This window comes from Ixodes scapularis, unplaced genomic scaffold (genome assembly GCF_016920785.2).
Source record: "Ixodes scapularis isolate PalLabHiFi unplaced genomic scaffold, ASM1692078v2 PGA_scaffold4__175_contigs__length_147842914, whole genome shotgun sequence".
NCBI lineage: Eukaryota > Metazoa > Arthropoda > Arachnida > Ixodida > Ixodidae > Ixodes > Ixodes scapularis.
In genome coordinates this window covers 114278255-114298834 of record NW_024609879.1, presented here as the reverse complement: position 1 = coordinate 114298834, position 20580 = coordinate 114278255, and the positions used below count along the sequence as shown (strand labels likewise).

Here is a 20580-nt window from a genome sequence, read left to right as displayed (position 1 = left end):
GGGGGGCACTCGTTTTATCGTGAGGGTGTACGAAGGGAGACCTTGCCGGGTGTGCAGACGAGTCCGACGATGATTTTATTGTTTCGAGCTCGCACGGCCTTGTTGAGCACGCTTTTTAGGCCCTCGGACAAAACGCGCCGACATTTCTTTTTCTCTCTTCGTTTTCTTTTTTTCCTCTCCTTTTTTGGCTGGGAGGTGGGATTCTCAAAAAAAGGTGCAGCAACGGGGGTTAAACGTCACGAACATATATAAGGTTCTGGGCAGATGTAACGTCGTGGACGAAAGTAGCGTTACAGACAAGTGTGACGTCACGGGCAGGTGTAACGTCACGTGCAGATGTAACGTCACGGGCGAAATGTGCATCTTTTGAAACTTGATTTAATTCCGAAACTCAAGGGAGACGGATTCTCTGTTTACAAAAGTTGGATGGGTGCTTAAACATTTTTTTTCTCCCGTATATAATAACTCGCTTCTAATAGATAATAGAGGATGCTGACTGTACGAGGAGAGTATACGTATGGTATGTTCTGCTGTCGTTTCTTCTTTTACCTGGCGGTTGTGTCTTTGCTGCTGGCTGGAGCGTGCTCGCGATCGGAAACGAGCGGGTTGAACTGGGTCGCCGTACCTGCCTCGTTGCCGTGCTGCGGGGCATCCGCCTCGACGCCGTGTTTTCTTAATGGAGTTCGTAATTATCAGCGTGCAGCGAGTACGAAGGTGAGAGAGAGAGAGAGAGAGAGGGGAACGGGCATCGATAGGAATGTGATCAGGGTCGCAGGACCTCTCAGAAAAAAAAAAGCTGTAAGGTGTTATCGTCATTGTTTAGACGTTACTATTCCTTTGAGATAGTTTCCCCAGCATTCCATCTTGAGTGATAGCCCATCCGTGTTTATAGGACAAATATGTTTAAAAGAACACGAAGAATGTATTTATGTGGTGGACTGCGAGAATAAGGTATGTCGGCTAGGCCATTCCCATTGCGCTTGTTTACAAGCAAAAAAAAAAAAAAAGTGCGACGTGTGGTTTGAAGGTTAAAGCGACGGTACTTGAAGTGCTTGGCGACTCTTTTTTCCTTCAGGAGAGCGAAGAAGGTGTGAAATTCTATCTTATGCGAAGATACGCGGGTGGTCTATCATGGCTGGCGCGATGCGCGTGGTTCTCATGCTTTGTCTAACCTTAAAGGACCGTTCACACACTTGCGACCTCTTAGGACCCTGTGCCTTGGAACCTCTTGAAACCTCTTACGACGAGAGAACAAACTGGCGCCACCTATCGGTTAGCCCTGAAACACTTGACGGTCTCGCGTATATCCCCCCACCTTTTTTTTTTTTTGACACCAAAGTTGTATATGACTTAAAGTTCTGGATTTTTTTTTTTTTTTTGTATTGTCGTCCTCACTGAAAAGAAAACCTTCAGTGATTGAAACGAAAAGTGCATATCACGCATAAAACATACAGCACAGCATTCGTTTCCGTAAAGGACAAGCATCTGAACCAGATAATTTGTGACAAGGTGCTCGTCCTGATAACAATGCGAAGCAAAGAGCGCTCCCCCAATACGTTTCGCGGTAAAGATTAGTGTTGCGCAAGCAGCCGCGGCGACGGCAGCATGTGGTGTGGGTAGTGACGTCACTAGCCTTTCATATCACAGAAGTTCGTCACCCATTTTGTATAGACCCTTTTACTGTTTACAAACATGAACGGCCGCTTGCGTCCCGAGCGACTTCCGGTCGTACCGTCTTTGCCAGCCTGTCGAGCTTGCTTATGTCACCAGTGCTAAAAAGCATAAATGCTGCACGGACAACAACGCCGGAGATCTAATGAGGGCCTTCGGCTGTTTAATTTCTTGGAGGATTCAAGTTGGTTTACAAGAATATTCAACATAATGAGATAAAACAAAGCAAAAAGGTGGAAAAGGAAGCGGCAAACCGGAGAGGACAGAGCGCTGACTCGCAGCTATGTATTTTTATTTTTACGTATAGACGAGGGGAGAAAGACAGCGCTCATTGTTCCACACGTTCACACGCGCATCTTCTACCGATGATATCTACGCATTACTGCACGCGTTGAACCTTCATTGTCAGTTTCAGGAATTTTAGCTCCTTACTGGACAAAGTCACTGACGCTGAGCTAAGCTCAGTGCCAGTTCGGGCCTTATAGCCCGAACTGAATTGGGTGCTAAGGTGGCTCTCGCCTTTACTGCGGTTGGTGCTGCTTGCGCCGTGACGTGGCACTTTTGGCGCTGTTTGATTGACTCCGTCGGACTGTAGCTTTGGCTTGATTTGAAACATTTCAAGCACGGTCGATCACGTCGCTGAATGTTCTCTGCCGAGACTCTGGCTGCGCCGAATGTACCACGCCGTGATCTCTAAGTTGGCGTTCCCTGTTCTCTGCAGCCCTTCGACTCGACAGTCCTGGGTCGGCGGTGGTCGGGACCAGACCGCAGAGTGCCACCGGAAGTGGAGGCGGCGACGGCGGGAAGTACGCCTACGACAACCCTTACTTCCGGGACGAGGAGAGTTCGATCGATGTCGTGGACAAAGGTAAGAAGATGAAAAAGAAAAAAAAGAGCAAGTTATTGTCGTGTGCTATGCTCTGCGTCACTATAAAGTGCAGGCGTAGGAAACGCCAGGCGAAGAGAGAAAGGGCAAGCAGTAGGAAGGCGGGATGTGAGAGAAGGGCAATGGAGGGCGAGGGAGAGCACTAGGAACGCTAGAGAGGAGATGGGGTTTATCTCGTCTTCCCCAACCTTCCTTGTGCTGGCCTTCCTCCCCTCGTCCGCTGTTGCCTTCGTCTGTACTGCATGCGATCAGTGGCACGGAGTGTAGGAGGAATGCGGTATGGCAAAGCGAAGTCTTCGTCGATGTGAGTCATGATTTGCCAGAACCGCGTGGTCTGGCAGGGTGTCGGCCAGGGGTATACGGTATTCACAACTTCTACCCCGTGCATTCAATTTCCGTTTTTCTATTTCTCATTTGGGCCGCCAGGCCGCGGCAGTTCAGGTTGTACGTTTTGGGCAGGCGGTATAGCTCCCCGTTCGCTCCTTCGCGTCTTTTCCGCTGGGCGGCGTCGCTACCCGTGAATCGCGGCTAGGTGGCGTAAGCTACCGCCCGATCCAAAGGGCTCAGCCGGATTCATCCATCCATCCATCGCGGTCACACTACTATAATACATTGTGTACGAGAGAATGTCTGCACACACTGAGGCGTGTTTATTCCTTGTATAACGGTCACATTGGTGCATACAGAAAACTCTCTTTAGACACGTTCGAAGTGTGTATGAAGTAGAGACATGCTTGGGGGCGTGTCCACAGATAGTGTGTGCAGAGAACTCCGCGGGTCTTTTGTACGATGTATGAGGAGCACTGCGGCTGCAGTTTTGGAGTTAGGAAAGATTACAAAGTCCCACACTTCTACGCGCCTATTTAAAATTTTGATGTTCGCTGACGGCTGAGCTGGCAACCAAATTTATAAGTTATTGGGGTTTTTTGCATTTTGTCCTTATCGTTCTTTTTAAACTAAAAGGCTCCACTGTCAACACTGAGAACATGACGACAATTTTTCCAAAATTATGGGGGAAATAACTCATACTTTTGGTTATTAATCTAGGTGGCGCAAGATACCGCCCCATTAGCATCCATCCTTTTCCTCGAAAACTTTTCTTTACCTGTAACAGTCTATAGGATGTATTGGTAAAATACGCACGCGTATGTGTTCATCATGAAACATTATTAGGACTTGTACGAATACTTATCACTGGGTATACGCCCGCATGCTTCAAAACCACATGCACAAATCAAATAAAAAGCGGAAAAGGTATATGGGTTTGGGAGAGCCCAGCAGCATCTACCGCAGTAACGAGGCAGCTGAGCAACGAGAAGGTTTTTTGTACTCAAAGAACTTCCTGGATGCTCTTTGTGCAAGCGAGATCTGTGGCTGTTGTCCGACCGTCCGTCCGGGCACAGCGAACGCAGAAATGCCTTTTTTTTCGTGCTGCGTCCTTCGATGGTTCGGCTGATAGCTGCGGCGCATGTGCAAAGACCTGCTTCCTGTCGCTTTGGATATGTAGCGCGCACTTTCTCCCCCTTACAAAATGGTTCGCGGAATTTCGGATTCGTTTCCGTGACCGCACGTGACAGGGCGCGTGCACGGTGACGTAGATCGGATGGCGGAAACGCGATCGCAGCGACGTCATGTGGCAACAAAAGTAATCAGAGGAAAACCATACAAATTAGGTCATTTCATATTTTTCTTTTTTCTGCGTAAAAAGCAAAAAGACGTGCGTCGCTAAAAGAAGACAAAAAAAAGTGTCTTGAAATAAATTTGAGCCTTCCCTCTTTAGTGAAGAAGGAAGACCGGCGAAGCTGTACTATGGTGGGAATGAAGTAACGGCCGGCCGTAAGCCGGCAAGCCTGAGTGGAAAGGCTTAGAGTTCCTGTATAGCTCCCCCGAAGGGGGAGCAGAGTTACGCATTTGTTTTCCCCGCGCCGCCACGCCGCTATTCGCCGAGATCCATCACGTGAGGAGCAAAGCATCCGGCGCCGTGTAAGAAAGCCACCTTTACGGTCGCTCCGCTGACGTTTCTCGCGCCCCGGCGTATGTTCCCCTGCTTTCGCCCTCCTTTTTCTCCTCTCCTGTTTTCCATGCGCGGCGGCGCGCGCGGCGCCGCTATTCGCCAAATTTAGTCACGTGAGGAGCAAAGCATCCAGGGCGTGCGGGAAAGCCGGCGCTACGGCCACCCGCCGAGGCTGAATGCGCAACTCTGCTACCGTAGGTAGCATATACAGGAACTCTAGAAAGGCTCGAAAGGTTGCGCCATCTACGAGCGACGGCGGCAAGCAGACAACCGGCAAACAACACTCTGGACAGCTGACGCCATCTATGAGTGACGGCGGCAACCAGAGTTTTGTGTCGACATTTCTTTGCGGGGGACACGATCCTCGGTAAACTAGCCCTTAACAGCTCCGCTGTAAAATTGTGCACCAGAAGCTTAGACCTATCATGCTAAAACAAACTACACCGGCCAAACCAATCGCGGACAGTAAATGCGGCGTGATTCTGCGAACGACGTATGCGGAAGCAAGTCGTCTGCTTCTTGCGGAGGAGTTGCAGTGACGTCAGAACGACGCCGAGCTCTGATTGGTTTCGATAAGGAGGATAGTGGATAGACCTCAAGGTAGCTAGCATTGAGGTCTACCCACTATCCCTCTATCAGAGTCAATCAGAGCTCGACATCGTTCTGACGTCACCGCAACCCCTGCAAAAGAAGCAGACGAACTTGCGCCCTGCAAAGTCTTCGATGCCTCAATCTTGACACACGCGGAAACGTTCCCTCGATGTGACAAAGAAAAAATATGAGTTAAAGGAGCTGTGCAACAATTTCAGGGCTTTGCTTAAATAATTGTGGAAGTTGATGCCTGACACTTCTGCAGTGAACTACAGAAAACAGATTTTGCCTGGATACCCTAGTTTTTACTTAAAAAAATGAAAAAGATCCAGGTTTTTGCCGCCTCTCAACTCGTGCATCGTCTTCCGGGTCACGTGCACAGTGACGTCACTAGAGTAGGCGCGGAGTTCCGGAAAAGTTCTCTCTTTAGAGCCATCAGCGAGCAGCGAGAACTCATCCGCTCGCGACCGCGTGACCACCCGTCCTTGCCCGTCCGGCGCTGTCCCCCTCCTCCTCCGGCTTCTGGCGGCTGTTCGCGGTTTTGTAAACCTAGGATAGATGGCGCCACTAAAACTCCGTATAATAAAAGTTTTGTCGATGATACCAGGGTTTTGACGCATTTATATATATGTTGGAACGACAAGATTTATAAAAAAAGTTACCTTTTATCGAGCAGGTATTCGCACAACTTGCTATCTTTCTTACAACGACCCAAGTGACGTCACGCCGCTTGTTTCTCATGGCCGCCGCTCGTGGCTGCAGGTCGGGAAATATTCCAAGTTTTGCCTCGCTATTACGCGGTGGAATCGCAACATTGCGATGAAAGGAGGTGTGTTTTCTGCCATTTGTAACACAGTGAACAATATCAAAAGCAGAAAATGCCAATTCTTTCAACGTTAAAATCGTTGCACAGCTCCTTTAAGATATTCACTTTGAAAAGCCGTGTCCGCGGCCAAACGCCACCTGCTTATCCAGCGCGAACCAGGATTTCGTCGCGGAACAGCACACGGATGACTGTTTTCACGCTGTGCAACGGACACACTATAATCGACTGAACAACGTCGGAGCGATCGTACGGCCCTTGGAACGCGTCCCGGACCGACATGGAACGCAAAATCAAAGCCCTGAGCAAGACGAATGACGGGATTTGGTTCCAGCGAGCTCTTTGGTCTTCCTTGCTCGTTTCGCGTTTGGTTTCTTTCGTTCGTCTGCTCGTTTTATGTTTGGTAGCAGACGACGCCGCCATTTCCCTTTCGCTGGCGTCGTGCTCGATCTTCTGCTTTTGATTCTTATTAGTATCATACTTATGATTTCGTCGTGCTTGTACATTTCCAGGGTGTCTTCGTAATGATATTCCCCCCTTATTTTTGTTTCTTCTTCCGCTTGTTCCCTCTGATTTTGTGCGCGGTATTTTATTTGTTTGTTTGGTTGGTTGGTTCGTACACGACTGGCGGAGCGTCACTTTCAAGTTCAATGATATCGGGCACCCTCTCCCAGCGCTCTTGGAAGAACGTTGAGAGCAAGGCTCCATCTGAGAGCTTGTTCCTTCCTTTTATTTGTTTGTTGTTGTTGACGTTGATATAGATTTTTTTTTCTTCTATCTTCTATCGTCCTGCTTCGGAGGCAGGAGGGTGAGGGTTGCAGACTAGCAACTATGTAGTTTTCGTTTCTTTTCTTGGTGTCTTTACGCTACCAGGAATCGCATCACCTTTTTCATCCTTTCCTGTCGTTTTTTTTTCCGTTTATTCTTGTGCATGTAATTTTTCTATTTTTTTTTTCTTGCTTGAGAGGGAGGGGGAGGAGGAGGAGGTACGACCTGTTCGCGTGTGGAAGCCTCTTTCAATCTTATTACTCTTTTTTTTTTCTGTGCAGGCTGAGATATTATATGCTTTCGTTTCGACGTATATACTTAGTAGGTAGCCGAAAACCAGTTCTGCCCCTTGCAACCCCCTCCTGTCCCCCTTGTCCTCTATTTCTTGTCGTTAGGCTTAATTCGTTAATCCGCACTAAAACACAAAACAAGAGACATGGCTGGTTGTCGCGACCCCAGCGTCTTTCTTTTTTTATAATTATTATTTTTGGTTTCGCGTATATATAATGCGACGTTTGAGTTTTAAGAGATGCCGCGACAATGTAAACTGTTTATAACTTTTTTCTTTTTTTTTTTTTTTACGTGTAATGATGTCGTTGTTTACTATGCTAGCATAAACAGTCCTTTTATGGGAACGAAGTTGTCAACCTGCCGAGGATTTGATGTCTGGTTCGGGGAAGGCAGTGTGAGAGGAATGGGGGATCACTGAACTCCAACAAGCATTATGCAGAGTCGCTCTACAAAGCTACGCCCAGAGCGTCGTCAAACCCTGTCCGACACTGTCACGACGGTCATTCGTCTGATGGTATCACGTGACATTTGTTTTACGTGCCAGAGGTTCGTGTGCGCCGCCATTTTGGAACTTATAGCCACACGGGCGCCGTTTGCGTCATTTATGGTTTCGAAATCCGATATGCTATAGATGCGGTATTACAAGTTTATTGCGGTATCGATTTGCTATGTTGTAAACTGCTTTAAGAAGCAGGACAACAGAAAGCGTTTCTTTCATCTTCTGTCACACACGTCGGAAAAAAATCTGTTGGCATGTAACATTGTTACTAGTCATCAAGGGTAATCCTGGTGATATAACACACTGCCTGGTGATAATTACAAAAATGGTGAGAGAAAGGCGAGCTGACTTACAAGGGCGACGGAAGGATCTTGGTTATTTTTGGTTTTGAGGCTAGGTGGCGCAAGCTACCGCCCGTTATAAAGGGTATAGCCGTTAGTACCGATCTATCCATCCATGGCTGAAGTGGCGTTAGCTTAGTGCCTCTTGGATTATCCGTGGCGAAGAGGCTGAAAGTACGATACAACCAACTTGCGTAATGTGCTGCCTATTCAGTTCCTGGAAAAGACCCTTTCGTTTATGTTGCAGAGTGGGTACTCCTCAGTATGTAACACACATGGAACAAATATAGGCGTCAACTTGGTTTGGTGGTTGTGGCAGGAGACTGCAATGGAGCCGCGTTATTCGGATGTACGGGTGGATGTATGAATGGACGCGGCTGAACCTTTTTAATTGGGCGGCGGCTGGCGTTGGGCCTAACTAAAGCTTTTTTTTTGTAATATGTTGTGATGTTATTTCAGACATGTACAAGTTACCCACCTCTAAGAATAACTGAATACCCTCCCTCAAAAAGTAACTTAATACGTTACTCGTTACCGATTTTTAACGAGGGAACAAGCAACTTTACCTTAAATGTAACGAGTTACTTTTGTCACTACTTTGACAACCAAGTACACGACTGCTTTTGTTTTATGGTTTATTGTTTTCTTTTCAGTAGTCGTGGCAGTATAGCTGCCTCTCGAAGGTTTCATCAGTTATGTTTCCGGCGACGCTGAAGCGTCGGTCTACATGCCCGCTCGAAGGGTTGGCAGTGTTGTACTTTAGGAGGAGCTGGTGAATCTTCGAGAACTGAACGTTCATCGTGGACAGCGGGTTCCCGACCGGCACAACGATAAACCGAGAACCTAAATATAACAAACAGTCGTCTTGTTCTGGTGGTTCGCCCCCTCGACATCCCCTGGAGTATGCCCTAGTTTGGAATTCTCTCTTTTGCTTTCTCTGCTTCGAGAGTTCAAAGTTGACAATGGGTTCTGTACTTTCCCGTGTTGGCCACCTCCGCGTTTACATTCGGTCTGTGCACGATTTTAAAAGGTTCAACCAACGAACTTCATTGTGTTCCCTGGATGAGGACATTCCGAGCTGAAGAGTTCGACTGACCTGTTCAGAGATAAACGTGGATATATGCTGTCATACTGTTTAGTTGTTTTTCGGGTCGCGCGTCCGCCTTTGTTGCAATACACGCTTAGGCTGTCTAAACTAGGGATGCCGCGAACCACCTTAGGTTCGAATTCGAAAGGTTTCGATATTTTCGAACCGAACTGATGTTCGAATTCGAAAGGTTTGGATATATTCGACCGTACGGAGGTTCGAATTCGAAAAATTGGCAACGTTCCAAAATCGTGGGGTTTCAAATTCGAAAAGTTCGATTCTTTCACGGTTTCTAAAAGTTCGGGTTTGATTATTTCGAATATTTGTTTACTTGAGGTTCGGTAAATTTGAAGATTTTGAACTTCCCTAATTTGAAATTCAAATATTTCGAATTTCTTTGGATCTAAAATTCGAAAAATTCGAACGTTTCGAATTCTTAAATACATAAATACAATAATACTTTCTACATAAAGTTCGAAAAGTTCGATTCTCCTTTAAAGCTAAATTCGAAAAAAAAAAAAAAGCTTCGGAGGTTTCCAATTTCTTTGAATTCCAAGTGCGTAGAGTTTGGAGTCCGGTTTTCATGTTCCGCCACAATTTCAGTTTCAAATAACGTTTTCCCGTTATTTGTTTTGTTTGAGACGTTGTCGTCCCACGACAACGTCTCAAACTCAACTCAGCTGAGTTTGAAACGTTGTCCTCCCCCCTTTTTTCTTTCTTCTTACACTATTTCTTGCGAATTTCATTCCCAGTCTCGGGATTTTGCATCATGACCAACATACACCAGCTCGCCTGCACCTTGACAATTTTTTTGTTTATAATTGCTTTGGAGGTTTATTTTCTGGGGTGAAAAAAACACCGAGCAAAGAGCACAGAAGCTGACGCAACTTGAGGTCGAGGAGCGTTCTACCCTATTAGTGGCGTCAGAAGTGGAAAAACGGGGGGGGGGGGGGGAACTCCAGTCTCCCCCCCCCCCCCCCCCTTCCCAGATATTTCGAACTGCTAAAGAAAATAATACAGCGAAAGAGGGCATGGTCGAGCTTATTTTAATCTGAAATTATTTATGCATATGTATAGCTACTGTCGCTCTTCACTGCATAAAAGATCGCGTAGATGGTCATTGTTAGAAACTCGTTGTCAGAAGGCACTACTCGTCACAGGCTCGGTGGCTCGGAAGTTCAAAGCTGTGTCTTTTCGACCTAAATAACTGTGCCATTGGTGAAAGATAATCAATAAATAAACATAACAATAAATGCAAAAATAAAAAGCTGGAGAGAAAAAAAAAAAACTATCAAGAATCCGCCGGAAGTGTCGTATTCTTGCATATTCAGAGGGCCAGAACTAAGAAACAAGTTTCTCCTACCAAAATGTGTACAGGCCGAAAGAAACACGTCCCAAAAACGTAAAATGAGAAAAAACAAACAAAAAAACTTCAACGTGAAAAAAAAAAAAAACAATAAATACATTATTTTTTATTTTGCAGATGGTAATGAGATGTAATGTTTCTGGTGTTAATTTAAACGCGATACCTCAAACAATGCAGGCGAAAAAATGGCCAAGTTTAGGGCATAGTTGCCCGTAGGTACATGTTTGGATATTTCTTCGACACTCGTCTTGAACAACAGACACGTATCTAGGCTATACATAGATCATTCTTAAAAAGTTTAACATCTATACCATAAATAGCTTCGGCAATAGCGCGCTTCAAATATGGCACAAACGACAATTGTCAAAAACCCGTTGTCCTTCCTCGCTCCTTCGGGAATCTATTTCTTTAAAACCAAGCATGCCAGATGATTGAAATAAACGGCATTGTCTTTCGCAAGGAATGCGGCACCGCATGTAAAATTGCGAAAAAAGAAATTACCAATGTACCTCACTGCTTGAATCGAAATGAAACCGCCCGCCGGCCTTTTGAAGTTCGACGAACTTCGATCTTTTGCCCTAAAAGTTCGAAGTTCGTCGGACTTTTGACTTTTCAGGAATCGAAAGTTCGTCAATTTTCGAATTCTTAAACTTAATAAGTTCGAAAGTTCTAAATTTTTTTTTTATTTCTTAGCGTAGGAAGTTCGAAAGTTCGAAACGCTTCAAACTTTTTAGTGCCAATAATTCGAAAGTTCGAAAATCATCAAATTTTTAGTCTATCAAGTTTAAAAGTTCGACAAGCATCGAATTTTGCAACGTAATAGGGTCGAAATTTCGAAAAGCGCCGAACTTCTTAATTTATTAAGTTCGAAAATTCGTCTTCCGTCGAATTTCTCGATATGGAAGGTCGAAAAGTCGAAATCTTTCGAACCTTTCGGACCGCTTGATACGATCATCGAACTTCGGTTCGAAAAAAGTTCGCGGCATCCCTAGTCTAAACGGTGTTGTAAACGTTGCTTCTCAAAAGTAAGTAAATTCCGTTACTTGTTACTTTGCCTTAAAGTAACTAAGTACGTTACTCGTTTCTTTTCTCAAAAAGAGATGTAACTAAATAAGTTAATCGTTACCGAAAAAGTGACTAGATAGGAGTAACTCTTTACTAGTCACGCGTTAGCGGGTGAAGTTTTCGGTCCGTGAATCTCCGAATCTATAAATTGGACATCTTACCAAATAATGTGTTCGGTACACCAGGGACGTGACGTGTGCCCTAGAGCAATCTATCTGGCTATTTCGAAACCCTCTAACAATGGGGCCCAAAAGCCGTATTCCACCGTTGATCTTTTTATTAAGCCGGTGTTGCTTGCATGCACCCAGCACATGCCAAAGCTTTCACGATATTGTAAGGGCGCTGAATACTTAGTCCCCCTGTCGAAGATTAGTGCCCTCTTCTGGGGCAGTCTGGTTTCACCGCAAGACGCGCACTACACGCTTCGGTGAGCCCGCAAGTGACGTTTGTTTCTCGGTGCTCTGTGGGGCAGTGAACCAGTCGAGGCAGCAGAACGGTTGCGCCGTCTCATCGCCAACGATGCCTATCGCGATCAGAGCACGTAGTGGTAGCGCCACCCTACAATTAACCTTGGCGTTTGCTAAACCCGAGCTTCCGTGGCGTATGCCCTTCCTTAATGGGCACGGAACAAAGAAAACAAGAAGAAATAATGATGATGTAAGATGAGCGCATGCGCCGGGGGCGCCTGTTTACGTCGCCGCCTATTGTTCGGGGAAGAATAAGAGTCCCTTGTACCAGGCCCCTCGTTAGGGTCTGGAATGCAGATGAGTCGACGCCATTGTTAGTCCTCGCGCCAAACGGCGACTGAATGTCTTGCTGTGACCTTCCAGGCAGTGTCAAGGTTGATTGTGGTTTCTCTTTCTGTTCCACTTTGCTCTTCACTTTCGTTGTTGTTGTTGCAACATGTGTGCGTTTTTGGAAATGATAGGTGCGTGTTCAGAATACGCATCTCGTATGTGTCACGCTATCTCGTCCTGTGAAAAGCTGGATGGACGCGGTCTCCGTTTCCGCACCTGTCTAAGCGCAGAAACTTTTTTTTTTTTCTTTTTTGGTTTAGGGGAGACTTTTACGCTGGTTCGCTTAGCGGGCATGACTGAAGGAAGCCGCCAGTTGCGGGCCGAGAGAGAAGCAGTACCTCCGAGTTTTGCTTTTAATTTATTTATGTAAACGTGGAATCTTGCTCAAAACTAGTCGTTAGTTGTTTCGGTGGCAGGTTTGCAAGAGTACGGCGACATTGTTGTCCACTGTAGATGAAAAATTTAGCCTTGCAGTACGACTACTAGCCTTGGCTCTTTAACGTGCATCACGCAGTAGTGATGCACGACCGCACGCCGCTACGATGCTCATCCAGATCGAAACGGCGGGAAAATTTGGTGGCCGCTGGCAACATTGATACTACTCACAAAGGATCATCCTGGCGATATACCACAGTGCCTGGTGATAGTTACAAAATGGCTGAGGGGAAGAAAAATGGACTTTGAAGGGCGAGGGAAGAAATCAGACTTTTGGTTCTTTTAGAGCGCAGCTCTCAGGCGCCCGTTTGCGGCTTGAGCGGCGCCGGCGTCGGCGTCGCCGTCGTCGTCGGCGTAACCGCGTGGTGCATTGTGAGAAACGTCCCATAATGACGTCACACGCGACGTCACGAGGGTCCCTCGTGTTGCATTATGGGAAACGTCCCATGATGCAGCGCGCAGGTAGAAGGGAGGAGGAGGAGAAAGGAGGAGAAGGAAGGGAGAGGAGGAGGGGAGAAGGAAGATGAGATGATGAGGGAGGAGGAGGAGGGGAAGATGCCAGCTACCCGTTGTGCAGGCAAGTGATATCACCATTCATGAATCACAGAGAGGCACGTATGAAAACGTGGTGTACTCGTTATCCAAGTGGCCATCTACATGGGTACGGGTGTGTGCTGTTGTATCCATCGATCCCTGTGGCACATTAGACGAAGTCGGTAAATTTTTGCCTCCAAGGTCGACAACGGCTTGCTCGGGGCAGCTACAGCACTCACCCAATATTTCGTGCAAGACAATGAACTTCATACAAGTCATGCAGGAAAACATCCTATTGGCCCCGAAGGACGTGCATTCGTTCGCTGTTCTGCTGTGCCATCTCAGGGGAGCACGCTCAAGACTAATGCTGAGAAAATCAGAAACGCCGAGTAGCTTTCGACAGAGCCGACAGCAAGTAGGATGACATCGAGAGTATCCCGTGCTTCGTCAAAGTGTTGACTCTAACGCAATCTGGTTCTCCCGCCTTGCTCCTGCTGTCCTGTTTCCTGGCGCCGACAGAACTTAGAGTGGAGCTTCCAGATGTGAGAACTATATTTCCTTTCTCCGTAGAAGCGGTGAGCGAGAATACCACTATATATATTTTTTTTTCTCAGTTTGTTTAGCATGGTATATCGCAAAATCGAAATACCTCAAGAGAGGAGGAGGAGGAAGAGGAAAGGAGGGGAGGAGCACGGAAGGAGGAGAGGAAGAGGAGGGAAGGAGGAGAGGGTACGGATGAGAAGGAGGGGCATACCCTCCCCTCCGTAACCTCCCCTCCTCCACCTCAAGAGCTGCGCTCTAATTCGGCGCTACAGGCTGTTGTTAACGTTTCATTTTTTTGTTTTTTTGTTTCTGGGCTAGGTGGCGCAAGCCGCGGCCTGTTATGAAGTGTACAACCGTCAGCATTCATCCATCCATTCATCCATGGCTGATGTGGCGTTACTTTAGTGGCTTTCGGATAACTGACATTAGTGATTCTAAGCATCATGATGGCTGATGTGTATCGTTGCCCTGAAGCGTATAGCTTTGGCTGTAGCTTCTACGAGAGGAACTACATGAGTATCACAAAGAATTCCACTAGTGGGATTTTCATGAGCTCCGCGCCAATCGTGCGGAGATGACCATAGGGCGCATTTAAACCACAATGTCATCTGGCAGTTTTTTTTTGTTTTTTTGTTGTCTTGAAGCATTTTGCAATGAAAAACAAGAAAATATATTTGCAGAAACAGATAAATAGACTTAGCAAAGAGCGAGGTGGCAAGCAAACCTTCCTGCCGAATCGAGAGGCTTCAGCCAAACTGAAGCAGTCGGCCAAATTAGATATTCAGCCAAACTGGGCATTTAACCAAATTGGAGCATTCTGGCCGAATTGAAGATTTTAGTCAAATTTGGTATGTAGCCGAATTGGAGCGTCCAGCCGAATCGGTCCTTTCAGCCAAATTGAGTCGTCAGCCAAATGGACACCTCGGCCGGATCGGTATGACACCGTTCCCACATACCGAAACGGAAGCAAAAGGGTCAGTCAGCACCGTTGTTCTGCAAGAGTGGGTTCTTGTGTACGCATACAGGGGCAACCACTTCCTCTTCGCCGAAATTCGGCGCGCCTGTCGCGCTTCGTGCGTTCGCGGTTTTAATCCGCCATGTTTGTGCGGCTACGTCTCTCTATTTCGGTGTCTATTCTGGTAGCTAGATGACGCGATTAGATAACGGGGCCACCAGGAACCACGGTTTACGTTAGCAAAACAGCGGACGTTTTTGTTTCCGGCCACACGCGGGCGTTCTCAAGCATGGAGTGTAACCGAAACGTTTGCTTTGTTATTGTTTGTTTTTCTCCCGGTGTCTTGTTTTGTTGAGGTCTTTTTGTTGTTTCGTCATGGTCGAGAAAAATGGCGATGGTACAGGTCCGAACGTCTTTTCTGTATGAAATGACATAAGTCAGTGGAGTTCTCTGCTTGGATAACTTACAGACATGAACTAATGTCACATTCGTGGCATTTGTAAAACTAAATAATTAAATATTTGTAGAAAATTTGCCATAAATCGCTTTTTTGTGGTAGAGAAAAAAACATTGTTTTACTCTGGGAAGTCCACTATACACCAACTCAACTCTCCTACGTCACGCCGCGGTGGTGGCGCGCCGGACGCACTTCCGGTCTGTGGCGGTGGGCAGAAGTCGCCGTGCCAGACATGCATTCCTGTGTTCCCTTGGAAGAAACGAGACAAAAAACCTGCTTTCTCGTCAAAATGCTGCGACGGGGGTTGTACCAAGAGAGTCTGGAAAGGTTTGAAGATCAGTTTTCATGTGTTTTTGCCCCCTCCGTTCGTCCGAGAACGTGGATAGTAGCAGGGAAAAGGGCAAACCAGACGCTGTCGAACTACGATTACGTGCGCGGGCAACACTTTGTGGTCGCCAGATGTATTTGCTTTGTTCCAACATAAACGAGAGAAAACCGCCAAGTTGTCCGAACCACCCACGGGTTTAGTGCGTCTTCAAATTCACACGGCCGCCTGATTGTTCGAACTTTCGTCTGCTCTTTCAAACGTCTGCTTTTTGTCGTCTGCTCGTTCAAACAAAAGCGGCCCGTAGACCAAACTTTGACCCGGTGATTGCAATAAGAAGTAATTGCAGACCTCAAAAGACTTAAGCAGGCTCGGTGTAAAAAGTAGATACAAGGTGTTGATCATTGGTACCGGTGGTCATCACCGACTTGTTACGCTTGGTCTGTTCCCGCTTCCGATTTTCAGTATCGACGTCGATCATCGCCGCTACCTTCTACACTTTTGTAACACGAGCGACGTCGCTACCGAAAATAGCTGGAAGAATCTCATCATGGTTTTGGCGTCCATTCTGCGGCGTTCATGCGAATGAATCGCCGCACGTCAAATTATTTAGGGAAAGTTTAGCGGCGTAACGAGCCTTGATAGTTTCGCTTAAGCGATTAAAGTGGTAAGACATTGCGATGAGGACGTAGAATCGACAATTCCAACGCAAAAAAGAGTAGGCAGACTCACACAGACGCCGACAACGTGACATTCGAGTGGTTTGTTGACGCGGGACGGCAGTGCTTCTTGCCCGTACCCCATTACGCATGTTTTCGAACTGTCGTCTGCTCTTTCAAACTTGGCTGCTTTTTGTCGTCAGCTCGTTCAAACGACAGCGGCCCGGAAACCAAATGTTGACCCGGTAATTGCGATAAGAACTAAGTGCAGGCTTCAAAACACTTTTGAAGGTTGGTTGGGGTAAGTAGGCTAAGTGTAAACAGATGCAAGAAGATGTTTATCATTGTTGTAACCAGTGGCATCACCGACTTGTAATGCCCGATTCTACTTGCGGTTTTCAGTATCGACGTCCACCATCTCAGCTACGGTCCACGCTTTTGCAGTCCGAGCAACGTCGCGTCTGAGAACAGCGAGCAGAATCTCATCGTGGGAGTCAGGTTTTAGCGCCCATTCTGCGGCGTCCACGTGAAATGAATCGGCGCACGTCGCATTATTCACGCAAAGTTTTGCCTGGTTAGTTTTGCTGAAGCCGCTCAAGTAGTCAGACATTGTTAGGAGGACGTAGCATCAACAATTCCAACGCGAAAAAGAACACGGGGACTCCCACCGACGCCGACAACAACGCAATTCAATGGTTTGTTTATGGGCGACGGCGGGCTTCTTGCCCACCATCCACCGCGCATGCGCGGCGCCGTTGGCGTCCGCTAGGGGCGCTCCGGTTTGTTTGTAAACATGAGTTGGTGTATAGGAAATTTTCATGGTTTAATCGAGACTGTCACTTGGTCTTTTGCCTAGCTCTTCTGTATTTTTGTATGTATTTATAAAAGATTGTAATATCTTTTATTTTTTTTTTTTTTTTTTTTTTTGCTGTTGTTGATTCTTATTCTTTACTGGATACGTAACCACGGCGCTGGGAGCGAGGGTAACGGAAAGGGTCTAATCAGTAGACTGAAAACCAGTGTTGCCAGATTGGGCTATATATAGCCAAATTGGGCTACATTTTTTTCTAGTTGGCGTCAAAATTTCGTGGTTGGCTATGTGGCTATTTTGGGCTATATCTAAGAATGCGGCGAACTTTTGTGGAACCTTAGGTTCGGCGCCGAACTTTGAAGTTTGGCTAGTTAATTTTCGAACTTATAATCAATTACGAAGAAAAAAAATGTTTCGCTTTTGGCTAGTCGAGAGGAAGGAGAAAGGCTTCAAACTTCTACAAACTTTGGCGTTTTTACAATGTACAGTGAAGCAGTGCTTGCAGAGTTCAAGCGGTCTCCCTACAGCGCAGTGGAGCAAACCAAACAGACTGCACAATTACCACGGGCCCAGTAGCGCGCCTTTAACCCGGACGCATATGGCTCTGCCCGGACGTAGACTGAACTCTCCAAATGCTGCTTTGGTGTCCAGTTTGTAGAAATGAGAAGTCCGCAGTTTCACCGCCAAACAATTGACTACCTTCCAGTCGTTGCCCACCCCAAGAAAGGGCAACACAATCAGAAATGGCATGAGCATGAATGGGTGACACTGATATTTTTCACAAAGAAAAGGAGACGGGTGGGATATTAGTAAGAAACAGCCAGTGTTCTGACTGTTCTGCTTCTGTATATTTGTTCTTTTACTGTATGATCACATCTCCCGGGCTCACAATAAAGCTGCCTTTGCGTATTTCGTACTTCTGACAACATACGAAGGAAGTGCCAGTTTTGTGCGAATTTTCATCCTTCCGAAGCTTTTTTTTTTTTTTAAATTCACACGTAACATAATGTACACAAAAGGTGGTGCATCAGAGGGATGGAACAGAGATTTTAACGTGTATTGTATAAGTGTGAGAAATTGTCAATATAAGGCATAAAAATCATTGTTTTTAGTCTTGGCTATTTTGGGCTATATTTGTTTTACGGCTCTGGCTATATTTGGGCTATACCTTCCAGTCGTTTGGCGGTTTTTGGTGGGACCATTTGGCAACACTGCTGAAAACTGGAAATCATGGTCAATTTATATAGCGTGCGTATTTGTTCGAGCGATCTCCTTCTCCCCTATATTCACCTTTCGCTATCCACTTTTTCACTCTCCCTCTAATGGCTCAGCTTTGCTTTCCCTGCGTTTTGCTAGATCTGAGTTCTGATGGCGTCAAGTATTGCAAACTGGAAGGCCGTGCACGTCCGTCGTCGTTCACGTCATATCCGCAGACAAGGACATTCTTAAGTCTCAAGACACACATCTTCTTCACAGCTAAAGTTAGTGCATTGAAGCCTCTACGAACTGGGTGGATTCCAGAGGCGACTACGTTGAAAAGAACACCAGGGGCCCTAATCTACATTGCCGTCTGCTGCTCTCGGTCAGCGGTGCGGAGCTCAGCCGATCGCAGCAGGTGCACGATGTTCCCGGCGGTCCCCCCGTTCCGCCCAGTCCCGCCATGTAGATTAGGGCCCCAGCTAATACTACCGCCAAGAACCTTCCGACCGGCCTGGAATTTATTTTGAGAATGGAATTGTTCGAAAACATCACCTCGGACACTCTAGGCCTTGCCAAAGGGACTCGCACAAAAGGACCCCGCCTAGGAGCAACCCATTGCAGTAGCTCGCGAGTCATGTGCGCACTTCTCGGTTCGACGCTCAGGAAACCAAGCACGACGCGATCGTTGTATTTTTTTCCTTGGTATAAAGACTTGAGCCAGCGCGGCCATGCATCAAGGATAAGCATGGTATGGCAATGGTCTGACGCGTCTGCCTTTGGCTAATGCGATTACACACAGCCTTGACCGCCGGAATTCGCTTTTTTATTTTTTATTTTCCTGCTCCTTCCTGCTATGGGCATGCGATAGAGCCAACCCCTAGGCGGAAGACGGGTTCTTCGGAGTCTTCAGGAGGAAACACGCAGCGGTTGTCGGGCGCACGGGTGTCTTTGTAGTTCATGACCGCCGGCGGCGTTGGATCCTTTTCCGCCGTCTTCTCTGGGTATTGCACAGGTTCGTTAAAGCGCTTCGGCCTTGGCTCCTCGTCCGCGATGACGTAAAAAAGACGTTCTTACGGTATCGGCTTTCTTTCCGCGATGCCAGGGGGATGAAGGACTTCTTTTTGCATACGAGGTAGCTGTTGCTGCCGTATTTACTCGAGTTCATTTGCAGCAGTTTGTCCTTCTTTGTTTTTCGTCTCACTTCGTCGTGGGTCCAAGTTTTACCATGTTTCAGAGGCGAACCCGTGCGGTGCCTGAACGCGTCTCCGAGTGGTGTGTTTGCCGTTATATATCCCGCCGCCCATGCGTCGAAAGTAATCCCGAAATGGCGATTCATTGCGTCACATAAAGTCGGCGTGCCACGCTGTTGCGGATGCCGCGATCCTGGCGGTTGGTTGTAGAAATGCCGGCGAAAACGACGAGTGGACGCCAGGGTCGCTGTCGTCGCGGCGTCCCAACTCTCGTCTGCTTTGGCTTCCGTCGTCTGTCTGGCTGCAGAGTAGCCTGCAGCAGAACAGGCTTCTGCCGCATCCACATCCGCTACCGTGACACCGCCTGGATCGTGGCCGGCGACAGCGCGACACTTCTCTGACGTCATCACTCACACGAAAGACAGTCTGCAGACATGTTCTCCGCGGATAATTCTGTCATAAATTTCGCGGAGAACTCCGTGTCCTTTGCATGATGTATGAGCATTGGGACAGCGGTTTTACTCTCCTCGTTTTTTTTTGTTTTTTTTTTTTTTCTTTTTGGTTTTTTGAGAATGGAGTAGAGTTAGTGTTGTTCTTCTAGTATGCGTCCGGCTTCGTTCCGGAATTCAGTCACGTCGCGCCGCTCGTGCACTGGATAATATTTACTATTGATCCGCTGCGAGGCGGTAGCTAGGAGTTCGTATAGGAGCGTGCGCGTGGAGTTATGCATATATGCATGACCCCCTTTTTGTCTAACGAACTTGACCTGACCACTTCCTTAGTTTGCCTTTCGGCGGGTGCGGGCGTGAAAGTTGTCAACGGGACGTGTTTGCGTATGGCGGTTTCAGTCCGTGATGTGTATTGTCCACAGGAGCTGATTGCACTGCGGAGGCTCTGGAACTCGCGGCGTCACAACCAGCGCCGCCGCTAATGTGTGACCTCAGGACCATGAGTTGGTCTATACAGCATGCACGACCAGTGGATAATGTTAATTGTCGGGCACCAATCAAATCCCAAACTTGCGCATTTTTTTTTTCATTCACTTTTTTTTCAAATTTTAACGGTAGTTTTTGGTTTTTCACTATGTACAATAACAGTGCAACCAATCAGCTACCGAGAAAAGTCCACGTCACTGCGATGACTTGGAAACTCCGGTCTGCCTCCGGAGTTTGTACGCATGTGGGTATGCGCCGCTTTCGCTCCCTTCCCACCCTAGGGGCTCAAGACCTGAACCTTTGAACTCATGACGTCAGCAGCGCGTCACTTCCGGTA

The 20580-nt window shown here is 47.1% G+C and overlaps 1 protein-coding gene across 1 annotated transcript in view; it reads left to right on the top strand.

Moving 5' to 3' along the window:
* The window catches only part of LOC8032991, a 120587-nt gene that overhangs the window by 87036 nt on the left and 12971 nt on the right, over positions 1-20580 (top strand). The window contains exon 2 of the mRNA XM_029967433.4: positions 2393-2539. Within this exon, the coding sequence (XP_029823293.2) occupies positions 2393-2539 (147 nt within the window). The remainder of the gene's footprint in view (positions 1-2392; positions 2540-20580) is intronic.